General features: G+C 42.6%; 1 protein-coding gene across 2 annotated transcripts; it reads left to right on the top strand.

Annotated features, from left to right (window-relative positions):
- Positions 1-231: 231 nt before the first annotated feature.
- On the top strand, positions 232-26441 carry EIF3L (eukaryotic translation initiation factor 3 subunit L). 2 transcript variants are annotated; one of them, XM_072973490.1, is made up of 14 exons: positions 232-290; positions 5171-5439; positions 5977-6025; positions 6920-7130; positions 8184-8263; positions 10798-10859; positions 13354-13423; positions 13620-13693; positions 16833-17004; positions 18577-18731; positions 19502-19672; positions 20631-21128; positions 25314-25394; positions 26218-26441. In XM_072973490.1, exons 2-14 carry the CDS (start codon positions 5407-5409, stop codon positions 26254-26256), a joined length of 1695 nt encoding a protein of 564 aa, XP_072829591.1. In that variant the 5' UTR covers positions 232-290; positions 5171-5406; the 3' UTR covers positions 26257-26441. The 2 variants fall into 2 exon arrangements, with proteins under 2 accessions (XP_072829591.1, XP_006207129.1); XM_006207067.3 differs by lacking the exon at positions 232-290 and having other exon boundaries at positions 5068-5439.
- Positions 26442-26969: the final 528 nt, after the last annotated feature.

A 26969-nucleotide genomic window follows, 5' to 3' on the forward strand; every position in this document is an offset into this window, starting at 1 on the left:
TCGAGCCTAAACCCCTACAGCCAATCGGGCATAGAATGGGCAATAGAGCTGGTTTCCGGCACCGAGACTGACGGACACTAGGGCCAATCACAAATTTGAGTTGCTTACGCCCTCGCCGTAAGTCCCTACCGCAGCCAATAAAACAGCTGAGTTTAAGACACTTCCCCCTCCCATTTTTCCCATCGGATCATGGGAAAGATAACGGGCAGCTGCTCTAGCCAATCACGTTAAGATAATGTGCAGCCAATCAACAAAGGAAAGTGAAGGCACCAAAGGAAAGGGATAGAGAGGTAAGAAAAATTTTAAATCAATGAACGTAAAAAGAAAGAAAAGAAAGAACTTTCCACAAATGCGTAATGTAAGTAGGAAAGTAAGAATATGTTAAAATGTGGGGCTAGCACCACGAACTGCAGAGTAGTAACTTCAAAATGCGATAGATCCCTTTAGCTCTCTCAGTAACCCTGGAGTTGATCATTGATTTACAAAGAATTATATAATTAAGCATAGTAACACCAGAGTGACACTTTAGTCGGAGAGCCAGTCACTGAGCCAGTTAATTCTCTATGTTAGGTCCTAGACACAGGATCAGACTTGGTGCCCCCTGAGACGCTCACAGTCAGGTAGAGGTCAGCCGGAAACAGGGAGGTATTCGGCAGCTAACGATGAGCTTAGCAACCCCTCACGGTGCAGTCTTTTGTAAGAATCTTCACAACCCTGTATACCACAAAAACTTATATAGAGTGAGCAAGGAGGACCATCCCTATTTTATAGACGAGGGGCTGAAACCAGAGAGATAAGGCTTGTTCATGGATACCTAGCTCTTGAATGGAAGGCTGTGTCCAGGCAAAAGTTCTTTCCTGTTATTCAACTCAGTGAAACTGTAATCTTTGATAGTTGAAAAGCACTTTTAGATTTTGCAGTTCTCTCAGAACACCACTGTAAGGTTTATCATTTGATTTATGGAGAAAAATGGTGTTTATTTGAACTCTCCTCCTCTGCCCCATGCCCAAGAAGGACATATGCCAAATCCACTTGTAGCTAGAAGTAAACAGAGGGAAGAAATAAACACTGAGCGTGTACCATTTACCAAATGCTTGATATATATTATCATTGTCATATTTCCTTTAATTCTCCTTCACAAGAGCCTTAGCAGGTAGATATTATTATACCCACTTTGCAGATTAGGAAATTGTAGTCATGAGATATTATATAAATTGTCAGTGGCACAGGACTAGAAAGTTGAAGAACTGGAATTTGAACCCAGAAAAGGCCTCTCTTCATCACACTGCTCTCTTTAAGGAAAAGCCTACTGGAACCTGCCTCCAGAGAATTTAAGTGACATCTGGGTATTTATACCTCACTCCTGATGAATGTACCCTGAAGTAACTTTATTATTCATATCTCCCCTTTTCCCATGTAATAACCTCCAAAATAGTCTTCATCCCTCCAGCCTCTTTGTAGAATCCAAGGTGTCCTTGCTGCCTAAAACACAATCTTCTACAAATCTCTAGGATCTGCCTGTTAAAGTCCACATCTTTTATCCTAGCAATCAAGACCCTTGATGATTTTGGCCCAATTATCTTTATAAGCAGTGTCTTCCTCCTACCACTGGGTCTGGTCCTCAAGCCATCTGGTCTACTAAGATGTTTGCATTGTCAAAAATCTTTTAATTTGAACAGGATCCCTGAACATCTAGAGGTGGCTGTTACTTCTAATTTTTCAATCAACTTTGTTGAAGTATGAATTACATAGTCCAACCCTCTGTGTGTTGCAAGAACCTATTGTTATCTTGGAAGAATAGGGTGTGGGTTGAATGTGGACCCAGTTAGCCTCAAGGGTTTTAGACTGGAACTTGGATCTATGAAGTTGTATTTCCTTCATTAACGATTAAATAAGCTTACTCTTTATTGATACGAGAATTATGCTTTTACCCTTTTAGTCGAATTTTTTGTCTATTGTGTAAGTTCCAAAAAATTTTGGTTAGTTATTTGTTGTTAATTTTACCTATAATTTAAAAAATGTATTTTATTTCATTTTAAATTTACTTATTTTAATTTTTGAGGAGGAGGGAGGTAATTAGATTTATCTATTTATTTACTTTTAAAGGAGGTACTGAGGATCGAACCCAGGACTTCCTGCATGCTAAGCACATGCTCTACCACTGAGCTATTCCATCCCCCTAATTATACCAATAATTTTTAAATCAAATTTATCGAGGTATCAAGTATTTACAGTAAAATTCCCACATTTTAAGTGAACAAGGCCGATGATTTTTGACAAATATATACACTCAGGTGACCACCACCCCCATCAAGATATGTAGCATGGCAATTACAATTTTAGCAATCTGAGAATTGATCTTTTAGACTGCAGAGAGAGGGCCTTGTGTTTTCAGAAAAGTAAGTGAATATTTATTTGTAGGCAAGAACAATAGTCTTCAATGTTCACGGTGAAAGAAGGCTACAGTTCAACATATATTCAGGAAATAGCCTGCCACTGCAATGTTTTTTTCTGTCTAGCGGACTGCTATACCAGATGATCCCTAAAGACACTTCTAGTTCTGATTTGTAAAGACTCAGCTACTGGTCTCTCAAGGCCCATGTACTACTGCAGCAAAGGGTGGTGGGCAGGGGCTTCTGAGATCATCTTAGGAGAGTGAAACAAGCAGGACAGTAAGTGAACTACAGACTCAAGATTCTTGGGAAGGTGAGGTGTTTGAAATAAATAACAGCTGAAGAACACAGGACAACTATCAAATGTAACTTAGGGCTTCTGTGAGTCAGAATTTACTGCCTCAAATCCCAAGCAAAAGAAGATCAAGAGAAATAGGGTAGCTTTTCAGCTGCCAAACCCTCTCAGCAACTCTCCCAGGTAAAATTATTCCAGGAGCTTTGTTCTGCCCAGTTTCTTTCCCTTTGAAGTACTGCTTTTCCATTAACAAGGGAGCCTTGCAAAATCACCCTGTGATCGGACATGTCATAGTCTATAATGTGGGTCCATCTGCTTTCAAGTCGAAGTTGTATCTCTAAGCAGACTTAATGTGCTGTCAAGCAAGGTCCTAAGTTCCCATTCAAATGCAATTCTACAAATAGGGAAACTTGGAAGCAGGGACTGTGAGGAAGCTACTACAATACAAATGAGATGATAGTGGCCAGGACTAGCATCATGGAGGCCAGGTGGTGAGAACTGAGTCTGGGAATATTTTGAAGGTAGAGCCAACCAAATGGAGATGCATTCACTGTGTGGTGTGAGAAAGACGTAAGTCAAGTGTGGTTCTGAGGCTTTGGGCAGAAAGAATGAAGTTGCCTTTAACTAAGATGGGGAGAACGGGAGAGGAATGAGGTTGAAGCAGAAAATCAGAAGCTTGGTTTGTAAGTGTTAAGTTTGAGGTGACTTTTAGACATCCAGGTACTTACATGGGCTATGAGTCCACCTCAGGGGTGGGGTGTGGGATGGAGATTAAAGTGTGGGAAGACAACAGCATATGGAGGGTACTTAAATCTACTGGACTGGATAAGCCACGCAGGGAGGGAAGGTAAACAGAGAAGAGACCCAAGGACCAAGCCCAGGGAGGAAGGCCAGTCCACTATTTCGTGATGGGAGAGATGAGGAGGAATCAACAAAGGAACGTAAAAAAGAGTAGCCAGTGAGGAAGGTCCTTCCACAACACTTACTATTCTCTATGTAATGCTATGTAGAGTATACATTCTGGAAGAGATGGGAAGTCCTAAATAAATAAATATGTTAGATGGTTACAAACAAGGGATCCACATTTCTGGTGAGTGAAGCTTACTTGAAGAATAAAGAACAGAAAATTACAAAACCAAACTACGAAGGAAGGAGAATATTTATCTAGAACAAGAAATCACAACGTAAATTGTGGGAGAAATCTTGCAATTACAAACTGCAATTTGTATTTTTAAAAAGATGACAACATAAACATCACAAAATCCAGAAAGAAATGAATTTAATTTTCTTGAACACCTCCATAATATTTTTTCTTTTTAAGGCTGGATAAGCTTTGATTACCTCTTTATATAACAACAATTTTGTGTCATTTTTCATAATGGGAATGGAAGGTAATTTAGTCTTTCCTCTAGCCTGTTCAAAAATTTTTTAAATTATTGATGATGTAGAAAATTTCCGACTTCGCAATTCTTTTTTAGTAATGTCATTAACATTTTGAGAGTTGTCAAGGTTGAGGGTTGATTTGTCAACCTGTGTCAAATTTTTGTCATATATTAACTGTAAGATTTCAGGTAATTTCAAGCTATCTAGTGCTCTGATTAACCTTAAATACTCTTTTCATTGAGGACACTCATTGATCACAGAAGGTGGTTGGTATATTCTACACACGGAAAACTATCACATAAACATATCCTACAAAACTCAAATGTTGCCAACTGGATTTTCTTTAACTGAATCCCAAAGGCCACTAGACATACGGGGAAGTCTGACAGAGGAGAAATCGGAGTAGAGAGAGGTTCTAAGCGATTGCAATACAAAATATTTCTTCTGCACATTTTACAAAAATATATGACCATCTAAGCACGTTGCCAGGTACCCTCCTTGAGCCGAGAGTCCCGGGGACTCCAGGCGCCCTAAAACGTAAAGCAAAAACGCGGCACAAGGAGACAGAGCGAGGCGTTGCCGTTGTAAATGTTTAAGCTAAGGCCCTTGACCGACATACCGGTTTAGGTTGGTCTGTTTTATAACCCCATCCCTAATTTTAAGGCTTCCCCAGGAGTCGAATCCACGGTACTGCCTGATTCCAACCACCACCCACAGCGTGATAGCTCAGTATAAGTGTGCGTGGGTCCCACCACTACTTCCTCACACCACAGCTGTCTTCATCTTTGCCTGCTCCAAACTTTATAGCCAAAATTAAGGGGCGCCTTTTCCCAAAGCCCTCTTACTGCATTGGACCAAGTCTCAACTTTTTACACCCAGTAAGTTTAGACTTTTGAGGCCGGAACGTTTGAAGACGTTATTCGCTGCAGGCAAACCGCTTACACCTCAATCCGTGATCAGGCCCCCAGTATCCGAATTTTCCTTCACACGAGTGGTCGGCCCGAAGACGCTGTCAGCCATCTTCCGTGTGGTATTCTATTTTTGTCTTACTTTGCCCATCCTTTATTACGCCGAAACATTTCATGTCCTTATTTCACAGTTTTTGCAAGTGCTATAGAGTCACCTTCCTTTGTGGGGCCTCTATTTGAAGAAAGAAGAGTAACGTTGCCATCTGTCGCTTTCGCCCTTCCCAACATGGCTGTCTCAGATTGCCGGCGGCCCCAGAAGAGCTTCCGGTTTCCCGGCGGGCCCGAGAGGGGCTGGACTTCCGGCCTCAAGAAGCAGTGAGGCCCGCTTTTTCCGCCCTCTCCGGCCTGGTTTCCGATCGCCGCAGCCATGTCTTATCCCGCTGATGATTACGAGTCTGAGGTAACCTGGCCCTAAGCATGTGCTGGGCTCTGCGACCGGGGCCAGGCTCTTTGGATGCTGGGCTCTGCGGGAGACGGTGTTCGGGCCTCTCTGGGAGTCTCCGCGGGCCGCAGCCAGCCTCAGCCGGCCTTCCTGCCTGCGCGGTCCCCATGCTGCTGCCACCCACAGCTCCCGGCTCCTCATCAGCCCAGTCTCGGCCCGCCCACCTCGTGTCTAGTCCCCTTGTCCTCTCCTTTTCCAAGCTCCGTACGGAGGCTGGTTGTAGGATTCTGTGTTTCTGTAATTAAATTCTTACTTGTTATGGTCTGGGCGAGCAGCCTTGTCAAACCCCGCTGATTCCTACAGCCTTTTGTGTGTTGTTCTACTTAGCTGCACCCGTAACGCCGTAATGTCGTTGTCTGTTCTCTTTTCTCACAGTCATGTGAGTTCCTCAAAGGCAGGGACTGTGCCTTATCCACCTTTGTATCCTTAGAACCTAGGACGAGCATTTTAGATTCACGAATTGGTGACTGTTGTCTTTGTCTCTTCCGTTAATAGGCTGCTTATGATCCCTATGCTTACCCGGGCGACTATGATATGCACACAGGTGAGTGTACAGGTTTGTCGGCTAGCTGGGTACTTATAGGGATTGGCACCTTCTTGAATGTTTCATAACAGTTCTGACGGGCACCTGTTTAAAACTATGTTTTGATGGTCCAGGTTTGGAGTTAGTTACTAGCTCTCAGCAGGAGAGTGATGTAGAGCCTGTTAACCGAGGCCCTTTTCATGGTCCACCTCAAAGTCTCAAAAGGGAAGGATAACTGTCCTGGCTGCAGTTTCTTTGTTTAAACTGTTAACTGAAAAAGAAAATCTTGTGAAAAGTTAAAGCGATTCAAACCAAGTCCAAATGAAATCTTTTTTGGACTGTTTTTGAGGTTTCCTGAATTGTTATGGTAATTTGATTTGACTTAGTGCCATGAGTTGTGCTGGGTACTTTGTGTGAAATATTTCATTTAGTCTTTACAGCAGTTCTGTAAAGTACATAAGCTAATGTTGTCTCCGTCTTACAGATGAGAAAACTGAGCACAGAGTTTAGTGACTTGCACCAAGTCATACAGATGAAAAATGGCAGTCATTCATTCAATCAAAAAATATTAAGTGCCTATTACTTGCTTCTCCTTCCCACACCCCCCCACCCCACCCAGCATACACAATTGTTCCAGGTCCTGAGGGTATACCTGGGTACAAGACACACAAGGTTCTTTCTCTTACAGACTTTAGGTTCTAGTGAGGGAAACGATAAGTAAATAAATAACTTTAAGTAGTGGAAAATGTTCTGAAGAAATAGGCCAGTGGGGGTTGGGGGTGACATGGAGAGGATTTATATTTCTGAGTGTTGAAAAGGGAATTATATCCAATTTTATAGACTTTAGGGGATGGTTTTGCCCTTTTGTCATATCATGTATGTGGATTTGAAACATTTATTATATCCAATCTCTAGGAGACCCAAAGCAGGATCTGGCCTATGAACGTCAGTATGAGCAGCAGACCTATCAGGTGATCCCTGAAGTGATCAAAAACTTCATCCAATATTTCCACAAAACTGTCTCAGATTTGATTGACCAGAAGGTGTATGAGCTACAGGCCAGTCGTGTCTCCAGTGATGTCATTGACCAGAAGGTATATGAGATCCAGGACATCTATGAGAACAGGTATGGGCCACTAGCTAAAATGACCTCCTACTAGGTGGGACTGGCCTAGTAATGCAGTCCCTAAAAAGGGGTGATGTTTAATCATTTCTCTCTAAAGAGAATGTCCAAGAGGTTTCTGTGATTCTTTGGGAGCTAGGAATATGTTATTTTGTTGGACTCTATCCCCAGAACTTGTATAAAGCCTGAAATAATAACATCACTATCAATAATTATAATAGCAATTATAGGTATGATCAGTATAGAACAGGCAATGTTCTGAGGTCTTTTCCCGTATTTACTCATTTACCCTTCACAGTAACCCCATGAAGCAGGTTCTGTTGTTTTCCTCATTTTATCGATGAGGACACACAACACTTAAGTCATATAGCTAGCTAAGTGGATGTGCTGAGTTTTGAACCTACACAGTCTGCACCAGAGCCTAATTTCTAAACTGCTATACAACTTCTCAGTGCAGATCAGGATGAGCCGAGCTTTAAGTGGTTGCTTCCAGTTTTGAGGGGACTGCCCTTGTGTAATGACCATTAGAAGTGAGCCGGGTCAGTCAGGGTTGGGAACAGGAAAGCCTTCAAGGAAGTATGGTTGTGAAGCATCTTGGGCAGCAGTGTTTGAGTTGGATGCTCTATGGCTGTTAGGGCATCAGGCTGCAACAGACTGATTAGTTTCCATGTTTGAAGAAGGAGAGGAGGCACTGTGCTCCAGGAAGTGGAAAGCTAAGGGCAGGGGTTGTGGGTATCAGAAAAGTAGTTCTCAAATCAGGGAACAGTAAGCAGTGAAATATGACAAGAGTTCATGATACAGAGGCAGGAGATGATCCTGAAGAGTTTGGTGGGTGCCTGACTGATGTATAAGAAATGTTTCACTATATTAAGAAAGATTATCTGAGGTATAGAATTGGTTCAGGAAAATTATAGATTTGGAAACTCTGGTCCTCACTCTGTTTCTGTGACTTCTTCCCCTTTCTGAGCTTTAGTCCTCATCTGTAAAATGTGAGGGTTGCCTCTTCTCACGTTGTTCCTATTTTGGAATTCTAGAACATTTCTGCTTGGTTTTCAGCTGGACCAAGTTGACTGAAAGATTCTTCAAGAATACACCTTGGCCTGAAGCTGAAACCATTGCTCCACAGGTTGGCAACGGTAGGTGTGAGCTCTTGTGTCCTGTGTGCTGGATTGGATCCTGTGACGGGGGGTCATTAGAAAGCTTCGAACGATCTGTGTCTGTTTTGATCAACATTTTATTTCCCCAGGGTTTGCTACGTGGTAGACTTTTAGTAACTAACTTATTGAGTGAAAGCTGAATAAATGAAGAGGGGACAGAGATCTTTCACACATTCTGAAAGCTAAAATTGAGATTTTTCTCTTGACTTGTTTCCTTTTTGCTCTGTAAGTTTTGGGGTCATTATAGTTGCTCCAAAATGGGCTCTCTGGCCTTCTCTCACATTTCACTTTCTGACGGTGTCTTTTATATATGGTGTGAAGTAGGAAGATTCAACTTCATTCTTTTGCATGTGGATATCCAGCTGTCCCAGTACCAGTTTTCAGAAAAACTCTTCTTTTTCCTTTGAGTTGTCTTGACTCCCTTGTTGAAAATGGTTATCGTGTAAATGAAAGGTTAATTTCTGGACTCTCAGTTTGACTTCATTGATACATGTCTATCCTTATGCTTATACCAACTGCGCTGCCTTTTTTTTTTTCACTTTTTTTTAATTGAGTTACAGTCAGTTTACAATGTTGTGTCAATTTCCAGTGTAGAGCACAATTTTTCAGTTATACATGAGCATAGATATATTTATTGTTGCATTCTTTTTCGCTGTGAGCTACCACAAAATCTTGTATATATTTCCCTGTGCTATACAGTATAATCTTGTTTATCTATTCTACGTATGCCTGTCAGTATCTACAAATTTCGAACTCCCAGTCTGTCCCTTCCCACCCCACTCCCCCTTCAACTTCATTGTCTCGATTGTAGCTTTGAAGTAAGTTTTGAAGTTAGGAAGTATAAGTCTTCCAGCTTTGTTGTTCTTTTTCAGAATTGTTGTGGGTCTTCTGAGGCTTTTGAATTTCCAAATGAATTTTAAGACCAGCTTGTTAATTTCTGCAAAGAAGCCAGCTTGGATTTTTGATAGAGATTATGTTGAGTCTGAAGATCAATTGGGGAGAATTTTGCCATTTTAGTAATACTGAGTCCTCTAATCCGTGGATGTGGGATGTCTTTTCATCTGTTTAGTTCTTTAATTTCTCTCAATAATGTTTTGTAGTTTTTAATGTACAAGTCTTTCATTTTTGTTACAGCTAAGGTTTTTTGGACACTTAACATTAGTATCATCATCATTACTTTGAGAACTCTTAAAGAAATACTTGTTTCCATGTTGCCCAGACCTTATGTTCTATTTAATATTTTGCCTATAAAGAATGTAATGCTGTGTATGTTAAGAACAGGAGTCCCGTAATACATAGTTTAAAACAGGTAAGGATTTACAGGACTCATAGTGTAAAAGACTTGGTATAAAAATCCCCATCCCGTTTTCGTCCCAAGTTTTCAGTTTTTCTCTCTGGAGCTGTCTAGTGTTAACCGTTTCTCGGTTATCCTTCCCGTGGTACTCTCTGCGTGTATAAGCAAATGGGAAAAACTTGTCCCTTTTTTCCGTAGACTAAATAGATGCCCCTTTACACTTTTAAAATTTATTATATTTTTGGAGAGCATTTTGTGTCTCTAGGATTCCCGAGACCACCCCCAGTTTTGATGATTTGCTGGGATGACTCATAAGAGTCAGTCATACCCACAGCAGCAGACCTATCAGGTGATCCCTTTACAGCCAGAGGATAGAGAGCAAAATCAGCGAAGGGAAAAGGTGCATAGGATGAAGTCCAGAGGAAACCAGGCTCCAGTTTCTAACAGTCCTTTTTTGTGGAGTCACATGGAATGCTGTTCATTTCTTGATCAAAGAATTTTGACAACATGTTTGAAAAGTTGGCTACCAGAGAAACTCATTACAGACTCAGTGTCCAGGGATTATATTAGGGGCTGGTCATGTAGGCACACCCTCTACCTAGCATGAACTGAAATTCTAGACTGCCAGAAAGAAAGCAGGTGTTCAGTGTAAACCATGTTGTTTGCACTGTTCTGTCCACCCTTACCAGGATGGTGGGAACCCTCCTGAAATCTAGGTTCCCAGGTACCAGCCAAGGACCAGCTTTACTAGCAGGCCTTTCTAAGGATAAGCCTCAGACCTGTATGCTAACTTCCGCACAGCATCGGCACCTGAAGAGCTTCTTTTTTTTTTCTTCTTTCTTTTTAATGGTTGTATCGTTTTTAAAATAAAACCTCTAAGTCAAAGAAACCCATTTACTTGTAATTTTGATAGTGTCGTATCACCTTCCAGGGAGCCATTACTATTTATGTCCTGGTTTATTTAAGCAACTGGATGGCAAAAATAGCTAAATAGTGAAGGGAAATGGACCTGAGTGAGATTAAGATGAGATTGAAAGAGTGAAATGGGAAACGAATTTTTTTGTTGCATATATTCTTGGGATTTAAATGTTAAGAGTTTAGATGTCATTTAGTCTCTGAAGTCACGATTACTCCTTTATAACCTGCCAAGGGCTAAAACTGCCAGAAGACCCTAACTGTTTTGTGGATTACTGAAGCACCCCTCTGCCATCTCTTTCAGATGCTGTCTTCCTGATTTTGTACAAAGAATTATACTACAGGCATATATATGCCAAAGTCAGTGTGAGTATCTACATTTGTTGCAGTTTTTAAACTGTGCCATTTTTACCACAGAACACAGTTGTCTACTGTGAAGTAGGCAAACTGAAGTGCAAAGAGGTTGCTTTTTCTCAAATTCATGCGATTAGTAAACGGTAAAACTCCTTGAACCGAGGCCTGTCTTACTGTGACATCAGTTTTCTTTCTTCTGCTCTTCCAACGTTGGGCACTTGCTGGTGTCTTCTCTTCCTGGTTTCTAAATTTTGGAGTGCCATAAGTCTCTTAAAATACCATCTTTACTACTTACGGGCATACCTTGGAGATATTACAGGTTTGGTACCAGACCACTGCAGTAAAGCACATATTGTAATAAAGCGAGTCACATGAGTTTTTTGATTTCCCAGTGCATACAAAAGTTAAGCTACACTATACTGTAGTCTGTAAAGTGCACATATAGCATTATGTCTTTTAAAAATGCAGATACCTACTCCAGTTCAAGGCATTATCATCTCTTGCCTGCGTTACTTCATAACTGCTCACCTGCTATCAGTTTCCATTCTTGCCCACTTAAGGTTATTCTCAACCTGGTAACCAGCATGAGCCTTTTAAAACGTATTCTCATCAAGTCACCCCTTTCCTCACAGTCCGACCATGACTTCCCATCATATGTAGAATAAGATCCCAAGTCTTAGTTATGGTCCTGCTTCATCTGGTCCCTGACTTCCTTGCCAGTCTCATTTCCTACACCTTTCCCTCCTTCCCTGGGCTCTTAGCCATACTCTGTGGCACTTCAGAACACATATTACTCATTGACATTGTCTGACTTGTTTGTTTGGGTTTTGTTTGCTTCTCCCAATAGAGGGTAAACTCCACCAGGGCACCAACTTCATCGTGTTCATTGCTCTGATCCACTGTCTCATCCCTGATGGTGACTGGTTAATTGTTGGAATGTTTGTGTGTGTAAATGAAAGAAACTGGCACCACAGCCTCCTTAGAGTATTTCCATCTTGAGAGTTCCCAGCTTCACAGTCACTTCTCGTCTCCCTGAGGACCACTTGACCGGACTAGAGCTCTTGCCTTCATACAGAGGCCACCATCAGTGGTGGTAGGTGGAGGAGTTCCTGTTCCCAAAGTAATGCAGGGTGGCCGTGTTTTTCTTGCATCCCACCGAGCTAGCTCTCTGACTACCTTACCTGGCAGAAAGTAAAGGTTCCCTTCTACCATTGAGGGCATGGCTCATGTACTTTGTGGGTTGGGCTGAGAATCTAGCCTTGTATAACATGGCTTTGGGAAGACCATGGCATCAGAACCAATAGTATGGATGGTCTTGCCACCTCTAATCTTCCCTCTGGTCTGTAGATGAAGATTCAGCAGAAGCTCATTGACCTCATGACCTCTGTGCTAGGTACCAGATGGGGCAGTTTCACATACATGACCAGTCTTAGACCCCCGGGGTCAGGGAGGTTTTTCATTAAAAGAGTATTTACGATGTTAGGTACTTCAACTTCATAACCTTTCGTTTTAGAGATACTAAATACCTTGTCAGACCCCACAGTTAGTAAGCTGTGGAGCTAAGACTCCAGTCTTCAGTCTGTCGTCTTTCTGCCTTTTACTTGTCTTCTTTCTACTCCATCACCAATACACCATTCTTGTTCCCCAGCTCAGAAACCTTTAGTGGTTCTCAGTTGCCAGCAACATGAAGTCTAGATCAGGGGTGAGCAGCCTTCTATGTACAGGGCCAAACAGTAAGTATTTTAGGTTTTGAGGGCTGTAGTGTCTCTGTCAAATCTCTTCAGCTTTGTAGCAGCCATGGACAGTGAGTGTGCCTGTCTGTGTTCCAGTTAAGCTTTTATTTACAAAAACGTGATGGTAGATTTGCTTAATCCTTCTTTGGTACTGAAAAGACCTCTGCTTTTCTGGCCCATTGTAGCCCAATGTAGTATTGTCTGTCTTACTCCCCAACCTTCAAACACCACAATTTTATTTCTTTACTTATGTTAGTCCTGTTTTTCCTGAAACTTCTTCCCCTCCCTACTTTGCTTTGCCAAATCGACATGCGCTCTGCGGTCAGTTAAGGTTGTTGACATAAAACCTGACCATTGTAGTCAGGTATTCAGTGCCGCTTTGAACTGCTATAGCACGGAGCTGTCTTCCTTGTCACTTGAGTGCCCTTTACACACAGAGAAGGAGGGAGCAGGCATCAATTTTCATGTACAGTTGACCCTTGAACAACGTGGGTTGAAACTGCGTGGGTCCACTTACACCTAGGTTTTTTTCAATAAATATTTATAGTACCGTGGGATCTACTGTTGGTTGAATCTATAGACGTGGAGGACCTGAGTATATGGAGGCCTGACTATTAAGTTACACACAGATTTTTGACTCTGGAGCGTTGGCACCCCTAACTCTCATGTTTTCGAGGGTCAGCTGTATTTGTTTTCAGTTGTCAATGGTAGGCTGTGAGTAGAGCGCATTTAGATTAAGTGTCTGTGTCCTGATGTCTCTGTTTTCTTTACAGGGAGGACCCTCCTTGGAGCAGAGGTTTGAATCCTATTACAACTACTGCAATCTCTTCAACTACATTCTTAGTGAGTCTGAGGTTATGATGAGGCCTGGTATTGGCCTTCAGCTCTCTTTAGCAGGATTTTAATGTGCAGGTGGGAAGCGGGGGAAGTCCTGTGATTCATAGTCCTTTTAAGAGAAATTTCAAAATGCGTTCTACAGCCTTACTGTATGGGCATAGTCGTTGCTGTGAGTCTGACTTTTCTGGGGTCCCCTGCACAGATGCTGATGGTCCTGCTCCCCTTGAACTACCCAACCAGTGGCTCTGGGACATCATCGATGAGTTCATCTACCAGGTATCTGGCCAGCTTTGGCCTCATTTGAAATAACTGGTCCAAACAAGGAGCGGCTGTTACCATTGTTTGTATTGTGAAAAAGATACGTGGTATAAAACCGTCCCATCCTGGCATGAAATACCACATGGTGGTGGGCTGCCAGGTCGTGGTCTTCTGAAGAGTCATGGAGGTCTAGGAGCTCCAGGTACAAACTCGGAAGTCAGAGTTGAGCTCCTGACTTTGACCAGGTTCTTACCTGACCTTGAGAAGTGGTCTGGCAGGAAGAACACAGGCTTCAGTCTTTGAATTCAGGCAGAAGTGGATATGAGTCTGGCAGCTGTCCCCTGGTGGCTCTGTAGCAGCTCACCAATCACAACTTATCAGCATTTTGTATTCACAAAGTCTCTTTGATCCATAAGCTCTCTGGGCCTCACTTTCCTCACCTACAAAAAAGAAAGTTTCTGTATCTTGATTATGATGGTGGTGATTATGTATACACTGGATCAGAATAATATAGAACATGTTAATCAGAATGGAAGTGTTACCTATGTCAGAGTGCTCCACCAGGAACCAGGCCAGACGCAGCATCCAGCAACTGTGTAGCCTGGGGGTGAAAGTTCCAGTCTTGCTGTTCACTAGCTCTGGACCTTGGGCAGATTACTTAGCCACATTGCTTTGGTTTCTCTAAAACACAGATTGTTGGGAAGGTTGCCGGGGCACTCTGAGTAAAGCACATGGTGCAGTGCCTGTCCCAGCATAATTACTCAGGACATGTTGCCTGGTAGTTCTGGTGGTCAGAATCATCATTCTTCTCCACCTTCCTTTAGTCCAGTTTTATTCTTTAGAAAAATAATATAGACTAAAAACAAGATAAAGTAATTGAATTTGGAAAAATATCTTTTCCAAGTGTGTTACAGGAATGGCATAGCTCTTACTGGGTATTTCAGGAGAAATGTTTAATGATAAAGCTGTTATTTGAGCTCCATGGATCAAAGAGACTTTGTGAATACAAAGTGCTGATAAGTTGTGATTGGTGAGCTGAGAGAGCATTCCTTGGGCTCTTTGAGAAAGAGGCCTCCTGCTAAAGATGAGACTTTAGTGCCTTTGTACGGTGAAGGCCACAAACCACACGGGCCTTGTTTGCCCTGTCTGGCTCCTTGGCTTGTGATTTGGCATAATTTTAGAAGGTTGGCAGTCCTGTTGACTCTCAGCAAGTCAAAGAGGATCATCTGTACTAAGGTTCTTCATCCCTCTTAAGGTAATCATAATCCCCTGGGCTTAACTGGTGTTCTCTTAAGGGGTTTATGTACTCTCACTGCTAACAAAGACTGGCCAGTGCAGATCAAATGTGATTCCTCCCAGCCAGTCTTTGTTAGCAGCAAGAGCACTTTAAGCTCCTTAGAAAGAAAACACCAGCTAAACCACATGGGGTGAGTAACTCTTCCCTACCACTCAGTTTCATTTATCTGTATTGATACAGTAATACATGAATATGTTATTACTGTTGAATTTTTTTCTTTTTTAAGCTGCAGATAAAGTGAGTGTCTTCCTTCCTTGCTTTTGCAGAGGCATCAGTTATTGTCTGGAAAGAAAAGTGTCACCTAGATAGTGACCTGCCTTATTCTTTTGTGCTGTGTACCTGATATGAATGTATCATTCCTTCTGGTGTATGTGTACGCAGAAGTCTGTTTCTAGGGATCACTAGAATTGTTGGCTGAAGGATATTGGCTTTTTAAATTTGTAAAAATCAGGTTTACAGAGTCATAGTCTACATGCAATAAAATGTACTGATTTTAAGTACACAGTTAATGAGATGTGATAAATGTGTACACCACCACAATCAAGATATAGAACATTTCAATGAACTATTCATTAGATATAGACATAGAATATTCATTCACTCAATAGATATTGAACAAGTGAATTTGAATTTTAATAAATAGTAATACTACCCCCCTAGAAGTATGTGTCAAATTACACTACTCCCAGCAGTGTTTGAGAGCAGGTTTTCTGTAGTGGATGTTATCAGTCTAATTTTTATCATTTGATGGAAAAGAAAGAGTAATCATTTAAATTTACATTTCTCTGGTAACTAGAGAGATCTGAGTATTCCCTGTTAGTTTACCATGCTTGTTTTTCTTTGAAGTTATCATCAGTATTCTTTGTCCATTTTTCTATTGGATGATCTTGTTATTTTTGGCTTACGAGAACTCCTATATTCTGGATACTATTCTTTGTTTATTGTAAGTTTGGAAACATTTTCTCCTACACTCTTAGAGGAAGATGATATTTTAGAGTTGATGAGTACTCTACATTATTTAGGACCTAGATTCTAAGCTGCTGGTTTCCAAACCTGCATGTGTACCAGAATCAACCAGGGAGCGTTTAATTCTGATTGAGTAAGTAGGTCTCTTGTGCTAGTCTCTGGGTGATGGATGAGCCAGCCCAGGGCTGGTCCCGGGTAGAACCACTGCCCCAAACAGATACCTGTGATATATACCCTGTATGGGCTTTATACGAGGCCAGGCTCTGCGATTGGAACATAGGTGACTTAGAGTGGGCTCCTGACACTGGCGAATTGATGGTCAGCTCTGGAAGGAAAGACACGCACATGCAGATACCTACCCCACCCCTACCATGTCATTCATGATCCCAACCCTGGCACAGCAAAGCCACGTAAGAATAGATCTGCTGTAAGCCACCTGATTCTGGTGGCCAGGTTGACTACATAGTGAAGCCCAGAGACATTAACTAACTTTAGGCTGTGTTGGATGCCAAATTGAATGTTTTTTTCCACAAACTACTGCTCACTTTAGAGATTTTTAGTTAGCTGTGGAATAAGGAACATAGTCAGTATGAACAAAATTCTTAATCAAAGATCGCTGTTAGAGAGGGGAGGGTATAGCTCAAGTGGTAGAGCGTGTGCTTAGCATGCTCGAGGTCCTGGGTTCAATCCCCAGTACCTCCTCTGAATATAAATAAGTAAATAAACCTAATTACCTCCCCCTCATAAAACAAACGCGGGGGTGAAAAAAGATGGCTTTGAGAGAACAAATGTTTACAGAACGGCTTAGCGGGAGTAGCAGCCGCAGCGTTGTGCACTCAGGCTGTGCTTCTGGGGCTGGCACCACTGCTGCATCTTTCCCTTCTTCCTCGACAGTTTCAGTCCTTTAGTCAGTACCGCTGTAAGACCGCCAAGAAGTCGGAGGAGGAGATTGACTTCCTTCGTTCCAACCCCAAAATCTGGAATGTTCACAGTGTCCTCAACGTCCTTCACTCGCTGGTGGACAAGTCCAACATCAACCGGCAGCTGGAGGTGTACACGAGCGGGGGTGAGTGCCGCTCGCCGTCGGTTCCTAAAGAGTAGAGGCCACAGGTGTGCCGAGGAGCCGCCGTCTCTCAGGTCATGGGCTGCTCTTTAGTGTTTGGGTGGGGACCGTAGCCGAGTGCTGATGTGGGGGGCACTGGGCTTGGCAGTCTGTTGTATGCCAGGCTGAACCAGCACTTCCTGAGACGTGCGTTTGTAAGCACTTCTACTGCCTCTCCAGGGCCTTTCTGTAGATAAGCACCATTCAGACCTTCTGTGTGAGGACTGCTTTACACTCTTTCAAGATTAAGAATGACAAAGTTTATCTATGTAAAAATGTTGTTATGGTGAGAAGAGTGGCGTTTTTGCAAATCTCTTTCATGTCTGACTTCATAGAGAGCTGGAGTCTCCTGCTTTTTTTTTTTGATGTGATTTTTTTTTTAAACATTTTTTTATTGAGTTATAGTCATTTTACAATGTTGTGTCTGGAGTCTCCTGCTCCTGCATTCAGTCTGTTGCAATATGCTGTTTTGGTTAAAGTATCCGAGGGAAATCTAGCCTCACATAGATATTTAATGGGACAAGGAGGAGAAATTTAACAGCCTTTGCAGGTAGCGTGGCTGTTCTTTGGTTCATACAGGTTAGTTGCCGTGTGGAATCTGAAGCCTTATCAGCGAACTTTTACTCTGTTCTGTTTAGGTTTGTTGGTTTATACTGCAGCTTGAATGAATCTTCTAGCCATGCATGGTTTCGTAAAATACTGATTCATTGAGCTAGCAAGATTGTCTAAATGTTGACATATTTTATTATACAATTTTTTAAAACCACATCCGTTCAATTTTCATCATCAACTTCATCAGATGAGTATTTGGTTAACAGCTCATAGTGGCGGATAGAAGTTTTATAAAATTCTAATTTTCGCTTAAAAGCTCAGGTTTACATTGGTAGCAAATACTGTCAGTTGTTTTCGTTGAAGTCTTAACAGGTTTACTTCATTCATTTTTGAGATAATGTATGCTAAATACCCAGATCTAAATATTCATAGCTCATAGCTTGTGTGTCAGTCATTCTCTCAAAAAAAAAAAAAAAGGCTGGTTCTTTTACTGCAAGTGAGTGGTGGTAAAGACTACAGTGCCGACCATACAGTTTAGTGCCACTGCCTGATTGATGCTGAGTTGTCAGCAGTTTTACCCAGCATTGTTTTTGCACCATGGGTGCAAGTGTCAACTCAGTGAGGAAAGCAAATAGTACCTTAGTATTACTAGGAAGATAGCTGTGATCTAATGGACTTCCTGAAAAGAAAGGCCTTGCTCAGGAACTCTTATTGACAAGTGGTGGGGGATCCCCTCATATTCTCAGGTGTAGTGTGGAGGAGGCTGCTGTCTCCTTTCATGTGACTTAAGTTGGTAAATTTAAGATTAACATAAGGCTAGGTGCCCTGTTTCTTGGTATTCCTTCAAAGGCAGAGTGATTCCCTATTGCAGGAAGCTTTAGAGACTGGCAGTGAAGAGTTTACTGAGTGATAGTCAAGGGTTAGGTTTGGCCGCCTTCACCTGCCCCTGCTGAAATGTTCACAGTGTCTGTGCGTCTCTCGCAGGTGACCCTGAGAGTGTGGCTGGGGAGTATGGACGGCACTCCCTCTATAAGATGCTTGGGTACTTCAGCCTGGTTGGGCTTCTGCGTCTGCACTCCCTGTTGGGGGATTACTACCAGGCCATCAAGGTGCTGGAGAATATCGAACTGAACAAGAAGGTAATTCCCTGTTTCCTCATGCCCTCTTCCCAGAGCCAGAAAGTCTGTCTGCTTTAAGAGAAATTCTGATCTATTAGGACAGATTTCAGGGAGAAAAAAGAGAATTCCTCTGCATGTCGGTTGGTAATTAATATAAGAATTGGGGAAACCACTGCAGTGAAAATCTGAACCTGGATGAAGTGGTTTCTCTTTGGTGCTTAATAACACTTAAAATATTCATCAGTCTTTTGATTCTGTTTTCAAACCAGAATGATAATGGCAGATTATTGCTCTTCAAGTTTCACTAAAGAATTAACAAAAGACTTGCTTAGTTCTAAGATGGTGTGGATAATGATTGGTAGTGGTGTTTTTTCCTGGCCACGGGAAAGTGGTATATTTTTGTTTGACGTGTGTGTCTCTCGGTCTTCTCTCATCTGTCCCTTCCTTTATAGGGCTTATTTGGAAAAGCAAGGATTAGAAAGCAAGAAAGAATACATAAGTGGGGTGTGGAGGGATTTAGAGCTGTGAGAAATTTTAGAGTTACCTGGTCCCACCCTTTTCTGTTATAACTAAGAAAATGGAGTCCTCTGGTCACAGAACTTAATCAGTAAATGGCCAGTCTGCACACAGAGCCTCTGCCTCCAGAGCCAGGGCTTCCTCTGGGTAGTTCAGGGTCTCTGCGGGGAGCTCTTAGCGCTTCCACCTCAGCTGACACTAGGCCCCGCTGACTTGCAGATCCGGGATAAATTGGTCTTGAGACTCATGGACACTGCTTCTGCCTCCTTCCACAGAGCATGTATTCTCGTGTGCCCGAGTGCCAGGTTACCACATACTATTATGTCGGTTTTGCATATTTGATGATGCGTCGCTACCAGGATGCCATCCGGGTCTTTGCCAACATCCTCCTCTACATCCAGAGAACCAAGAGCATGTTCCAGAGGACCACGTACAAATATGAGATGGTAAGGAGGCCTCGGCCAGCTGGCACAACTATGCCAACAGTATTGGGAAAAGCCTTCCAAAGTTTTGCCATTTTGTATGCTTTTTCAATAGGATGATTGCGTTATGGGTAGCCTACTCTAGTAGTTTGCTTTGTTACACCTGTCACTTCAGGTAGTTGACCTTAATGATAAGGATAATATCTTTTGTTTCACTTTTATCATTCAACAGTGCCCCCATTTATTTATTCAGTAACATTTTGTTAAGTATTCACTGTGCTGTGGGTGTTTAAAATCAGTTAGATGTGGGTCCTGCCCTCAAGCAGTTTGCCTTGGAGGAGGATGGATCCAAAATATGCATGGAGTTGGGAGGAGGTTTCTAAGCAGAGCAAAGTTTGAGACTTGGAAGTGTGGACATGTGGCAGCATGGGCTGGAAGGCAAGGGAGGAGCCAAATTGGAGAGTCGGATTATGATGTCGCCTTCAGTACCCAGCTAAAGTATTGAATGTTTTCTCTGTAGGCATGAAGTGCCATTAGAGACTTCTGGGCAGGGCTGTGTGTGCGTGTATAATACATAATGTGTGTGTATAACTGAATTACTATGCTGTACACCAGAGACTAACACAACACTGTAAATCGACTATACTTCAATTAAAAAAAAAAAAAAGGTTTCTGGGTGACTTGATCATAACTGGTGTGGGAGGATTGACCTGCCAGTGATATGTGGGTGGACTGGAGAGACCGAGACAGGTACCAGTAAAGAATCCTAAGGAGGACCTGGAATAGGCCAGGAGTTCAGTAGAGCTGGAGGGAGGATGGGGAGAGACATTGGGAAGGTTAACTGATGGGTATAATATAGACAAAGGGGGAAGTCAGAAGGTCTGTGCAGAGTGTACTTGGGAAGGTGAGGGGGCCACGTTGGCAGTGAGGACCTCACAGTCCGTTTCATTTGACCCTGCACTAATCTCTGCCCACCCCCCAGATTAACAAACAGAATGAGCAGATGCACGCGCTGCTGGCCATCGCCCTCACCATGTACCCCATGCGTATCGACGAGAGCATTCACCTCCAGCTGCGGGAGAAGTACGGGGACAAGATGCTGCGCATGCAGAAAGGTGACCCGCAGGTCTATGAGGAGCTCTTCAGCTACTCCTGCCCCAAATTCCTGTCACCTGTAGTGCCCAACTATGACAATGTGCACCCCAATTACCACAAGGAGCCCTTCTTGCAGCAGCTGAAGGTGTTTTCTGACGAGGTGCAGCAGCAGGCCCAGCTCTCAACCATCCGCAGCTTCCTCAAGCTCTACACCACCATGCCTGTGGCCAAGCTGGCCGGCTTTCTGGACCTCACGGAGCAGGAGTTCAGAATCCAGCTTCTTGTCTTCAAACACAAAATGAAGAACCTGGTGTGGACCAGTGGCATCTCCGCTCTAGATGGCGAATTTCAGTCAGCCTCCGAAGTTGACTTCTACATCGATAAGGTATGGCTGCCCCTGAGCTAGGTTCCTGGGGCACTGTCTGTTCATCCACTCAGCAGTTATTATGTATTACGCACCCACTGTTGCGGGCGTTTGGGACATATCATTGAACAAAGATTTCTGCCCTCGTGCTGGTGTTCTGGTGTGAAAACGATAGGTGATAAGGTTATAATTAAGCAAACCTTGTAGTATCTTAGCAGTTGCCGCGTGCTGTGGGGTACGGGTGGCGGTGGTGGAAGGCACAGGATGCAATATTAAGTAAGGTGCTCAGGATAGACTTTGTTGAGGAAGTGAAATTGAAGCTGAGACTTGAAGGAGGTGAAGAAATTAGCCAAGCGAATATCTGGAGGAAGAGCATTCTAGGCAGAGGGAGCAGTTGGAGCTGAGGTCCTGAGGCAGGAGCAAGCCCAGTCAGCTGCACTGTGGCTGGAGTGGCCCGGGAGGAGGCTGTGGTGGGGGGGGAGGTTGGAGAAGAAGGAGGGAGGGTGCTTTGTAGACTTGGAAGTACTTTAGTACTAGAGTGGGAAGCCATCATCCTGGCTTCAGCCACCCTAGATTGGTGCTGCCTGATTTTGAACATCATATAACGCAGTTACACGGTACGTACTGTTTCGTGTCTGGCTTCCTTTGCTCAACATTATATTTAAGAGAATCACCATCCAGCATCGTCACGTGTCGCAGTCGTTCAGCCACGCTTAGTGTTCTGTGATAGTCAGCACCTACTGCAGTTATCGACTGCAGTCTTCCCAGTCTTTTGCTGATGGACACTTGGGTGGTGTTTATCTGTTACAAACAGTACACATATGGTTTTATAGAGTGGCTGTCAACAGTCCATTCAAGTTTTTTTTTTTTAAAGCGACACATTTGTATATGCTTGTATATGCAAAGAGTTATTTCTGGAAGGATTGCACAAGCAGCATAACAGTGGCTCCCCCTCAGAAAGGGAGGCAGGTTGAGGAGCAGTGTTAGTTTTCACTGTTGGATTTTAAGTTCAAGTTGGACGTTTTAATGTCCTAATGAGGTTTTTTTAAAGGACTAAGTTGTTTTGTTTTCTCAAGTGAGTTTTTTCAGACTTAAAATGTGCTGAACGCCTACAGTTGTTCTTTCCGTGAAATAACACACACACACACCCTTGTTTGCCCCATGTACATACACTCAAAAGGGAAGAAAATGTTCTATTCAGACATGTTCGGAACCCTGATATGGACTGATAAAAATCAGTAGATCGGTATCCTTCATCTCTTTTGCAATATTCTAAGCCAGTAACTCTTAAATATTCTTTGTGCTCTATTCCCCTTCTGGAATTCTTTTTTTGGGAGCGAGGCGGGCAAGAAATGACGACTGTATTCCGAAAGCCAGGAGACCAAGAAGATGGTGGACTGGTGTCTCAAAGAACCATCTTGCCCAACTTAGAATTCAGGCTGCTTTTATACTAAAATGGGAGGGAATAGAGTCAGATATTTCCTGTTTGCGGTCAGCCTCCAGGGAGATGTGTTACTTGGAGTGCTTCTCTAATGTATGTTAGAGCTCACTCTGTCCTCCGTGTCTCTTAAACCCTTCTTTCATCTTTTTGTCTACTCTGTTCAGATAATTATCTTTTGATTGAACATTCTACCCCTGTTCATCTCTTTAGTTCTGTTTCTTGCTTTCTCTTTGTTTTGGAACTAATAGTGCAGTATTTCCTTATGTGCTTGGCTATTTTTTTTTTTAACCACATGTGGTTCATTGTCCTTGAAAATATATTAGTTGACATTCTTTGAAGCCTAGGATGAATATTTGTTCCTCTAGAGTGGATTTGCTTTTGCCTTTTCAAGGTGCCTGGGGATATTATCAGTCTGGGGCCACCACAGACTGAACTCACAGCCTGAGGTCCCCAGACCAGCTAGGTGGGAAACCCAGGCTGTAGATTGTCAGAAGACTCACATCTCAGAGAGAGCTCTCTTTCTTCTTTTATGCTTCTCCCCCGCCACCCTTGGCAAGCTTTGCTTGGTGTCAAGAATGGGATGGCAGTTCACTTCTGGACCACCTTTGGCTGAGGATACAACTCTTTAGAATCTCAGCATGACAAGGAGGATCTTCTGTTAGACTGTCCCACGTTTTCTAGGATTAGCAAATGCCCTCAGTGCAGAAGGGGCTTCTGTGATTTCCTCATAAAATGATTTGTTTTCTCTTAAATGTTTTTTTAATTCTCTTGTCAGCTCTTTGATGCTATGGGGAAATTTTTAAAAATATCCTGCATTTTTGGTTATTTTCAGAAAATGTGTTGGTCTGTAACACATGTGTACACACACAACCCTAAGAGACAAATACTGCACAAGACCTGTACCGTGCCTGTGTGTGTGTTTATGCATTGCTAACAACTGCTTTTTAAAATTAACTCTCAGCCCCATGTTCTAATGACAACCACCAATCAAGCCAATATACAAAGCTTACTTTGAAGCTGTGAGATAAAAAATAATCATGCACAGGAAACTGATAAGTCATTTGAGCCACTCTCACCTTTGTGGATGTTAATGCTCTTGATAATTATCCTTACAAAAGGCAGAAAATGAGCTCTAGCACAGCTAAGATGGGACTTGAGAAAAAAAAAAGAGTGTTAGTCTAAGCATACTACTTTTTGCCAACAATTTTTAAAGAAAAAATTCACGTAACGAAGTTCACAACTTTAAAGGGTGTAATTCCGTGATTATTAGTATATTCACAATGTTGTGCAGCCATCTCCGCTGTCTTAATTCCACGATATTTCTGTCGTCCCAGAGAGAAACTCCCTGCCCATTAGCAGCATTCCCAATTCCGCCTTGTCCCCCAGTTCCTGGCAAGTCAGTAATCTGCTTTTCTCTGTGGGTTTGTCTTTTCTAGACATTTTCTAAAAATAGAATCATAAAATATGTGGCTTTTTAAGTTTGACTTCTTTTACTGAGCAGCTTTTCAAGTTTCATCCAGGTTGTAGCACGTATCAGTATTTTATTTTTTTTTAATGGCCGAATAATAATCTACTGTTTAGATACACCACACTTTGTGTATCCATTCATTAGTTGGTGGATAACTGAGCTGTTCTCACATTTTGGCTATCACGGATAACACTGCTGTGAGTTTTTGTGTACGAATTTTGTGTGAACAGATTCTCTTGGATAGAGCACCTAGTTGTGGAATTGCATGATCAGTTTGGATAGTTTGTTCTGGAAGCTCATCTTGCTAAACCAGATCCTCTCATTTTAGAGTTTATGGCTTTTGGAAGGCTTGGTGTTTGGCAGAACTTGGCTATTCCTGCCTTGAACAGACTCACCAAAAGTAGAAACACGTCAGTAGTAGAAGTTTTTCAATGTTGTTTTAAGTTGTGTGTTTAAAAATCAAAACCGTCTGTCCTCTGCAGTATCACATCAACTACCTAAAGTCCTTTTCAGATTTGTTCTCAATACCTGACATTTACACGTTCTTTGGCGGTGTCAGTAACCTGCTCCCTGCCTCTAAGTGACCCGGCTGAACTAGTCCCAACCGTCTGGATGGCATAAAACACTTCTCCCCAGAGTTAGCAGCTTGGTTATTAACAAGTAAAATTTTACTGTGAAGTTATATTCAGGTTGAGTTAATAATATGATTTCAAGTCCCTACATGAAGAAGTTTTTAATTGTATGTTTTTGTTTTTATCATTGTTTCTCATACTGGTTCAGGTTTATCTTCGGCAAAATGCTGCTTTCTGGGTTTTTTTGCCTTTTCTTTTTTCATCTTTGACTTGAAAAAAGTCTATTAAAGAGATTCAGAAAGTTCTTGGGTCTTAACCTAGATTATGTAGGAATTTACAAGTAAAGTGGTGTTCAATAGAATATTTTGAACTAAAAACCAATTTAAAATGTAGACTTAATTTGCAACCTTATACTGATTTTTTTGCAACTGTATACTCAGAAACAGTGTATGAGAATAAAATGCTGTTTTAAATGTTATTATTGCCAAAAGATTCATGTTCATTAACAAGACTAGGAAATAAAAATAAATGAGTTAACAAGAAGAAAATAAAAATACAGCCCTCTAGAAAGAGTTGCTATTAATTGGTAACGCTCTTCCAGAGGGTCTTCCCCCCTCTTGTTTTTGAGAAGCACTGTGGGGCTTCGTGTAGCACTCAGCATCACTGTTACTTGAAAGTCCGTAAGTGGCTGTTCTGCTGCTCTTCTCTGACTGCTTTTCCCATAGGACATGATCCACATCGCAGACACCAAGGTCGCCAGGCGCTATGGGGATTTCTTCATCCGGCAGATTCACAAATTTGAAGAGGTAGGAGGTCTGAGGGAGGGGTCTGTAGGCAGAGTTTAGGAACTGGGTGGGGAGTTTAAGGTATTTTTTTCTCCTCTCCTTTCTAATTTCAAGAAAGCCTGAAATTGGCCCTTTAAGTTTCTGAGCTAGACTGGCTGGCTGCTTGGGGTTTGGGGCGTGGGGGTGGGCCTGTAGGAGCTGCTGTGTCAGCCTTCTCTGGAGCATCTCTTTCCAAGATCTCCCTCTGCGGGTGGCAGGCGCTCCTCTCCTTTCCTAGTATTTCCTAATATGGGTGGATTCACTGCCTGCTCTTACCCATCCCCTCCCATTTGGCAGTTACTCTCCAACTTAGACAGGTCTGGCCAGTCTCTGCAGGCAGAGACCATGAAGTTCTGTTTTGACAAACTTGGTGCATTCTACGTGTTGCCCTTGGAGAAGTCTTATGGGTCACTTTCTGTGGCCATAGCTAGAGCCACTGTGTCCTGGTGCTTTTGAGTCCTCCAGCAGAGGTCACTGCTATGCTGTCATCTATGCTGCCAGACTCCTGCAGGATGATAATACAGTCCTGGCAGGTCGAGCCACCCTGAGTCCCTTTCCTGTCCATAAAATGGGCAGAGCGATATAGGGGGTGTGAAGGGCAGGTAGAAGAACAATCTGCATGAATTGTGTGGGGCCATAAGAATGTCAGGTGGAGGACCTCACCGAGGATTTACACGGACATAGCGGACACCCATGCCTGCATCAGAGACTCCTCTCCTGACATCGGAGGGGTGGCCTGGGATGCACACGATAGGAAAAGGTTTGGTGAAACCCCCGTATCTGACTGCTTTTCTTTCTCTTCCAGCTCAATCGAACCCTGAAGAAGATGGGACAGAGACCCTGAGTACATTCACTCTTGCATTACTCAGAAACGTGTCTTGATGTCATTGTAGTTGGGGAGTGTTTTTGCCTCCATGAAGCCTTCACTGAGCTCAGTGATTGGCCAGTCAGTCAACTGAGATGAAGTTTATTTGAATCAAGGGCTGAAGTGTTTTAAATAGGTCTCAATAAAGGATCTTTGGAACCAGATTTGTCATCTCCTTATTGTTGGGGAACATCTGTGGACAAGGGCAACAGTACATAATTTCCTGTGTGTCATGATACTTTTTCCTGATGCATCAGTTGTTGGTGTTTAAATTGAATTATTTAATCCCTGAATTCATGAAGCATTATGCAGTATACAGGACATTTTCACATTCAGTGTCATTTGTATCGCACAAGAATCCTTTGAGCATTAATGACCCGCTGTAATTTGCATGCATGTTCGTGGAAGCCCTGGGTTTTAGGAAGGAACTACTGAACACCTGCTGCTGCCAGGGCTGTGCTAAGAAGAATCCATGTACATTGCCTGCACTTTCCAGCATGAGTTTAGTAGTAGTGTCCCCATTTCGTTGATGAGGAAACAGACTTGGGCAGTGAAGTGACTTAATCAAGGTCACGTAGTTATAGAAAAGCTGAGTTTGCTCCAAACTACTGTCTTCTGCCCAGATCTTCTGATCCTTCACACTGGAAACTTCAGTTTCTGTTGTATGCAGACTCTCCCACTCTCTGAGTTTG

The sequence above is a fragment of the Vicugna pacos genome, chromosome 12, assembly GCF_048564905.1.
Source record: "Vicugna pacos chromosome 12, VicPac4, whole genome shotgun sequence".
Lineage (NCBI taxonomy): Eukaryota > Metazoa > Chordata > Mammalia > Artiodactyla > Camelidae > Vicugna > Vicugna pacos.

Coding starts and splice junctions, on each gene's coding strand:
- EIF3L (XM_072973490.1), top strand. CDS start 5,407: ATGTCTTATCCCGCTGATGATTACGAGTCTGAG. Junction 5,440..5,976: donor CTGATGATTACGAGTCTGAG/GTAACCTGGCCC, acceptor TTCCGTTAATAG/GCTGCTTATGATCCCTATGC. Junction 6,026..6,919: donor CGACTATGATATGCACACAG/GTGAGTGTACAG, acceptor TCCAATCTCTAG/GAGACCCAAAGCAGGATCTG.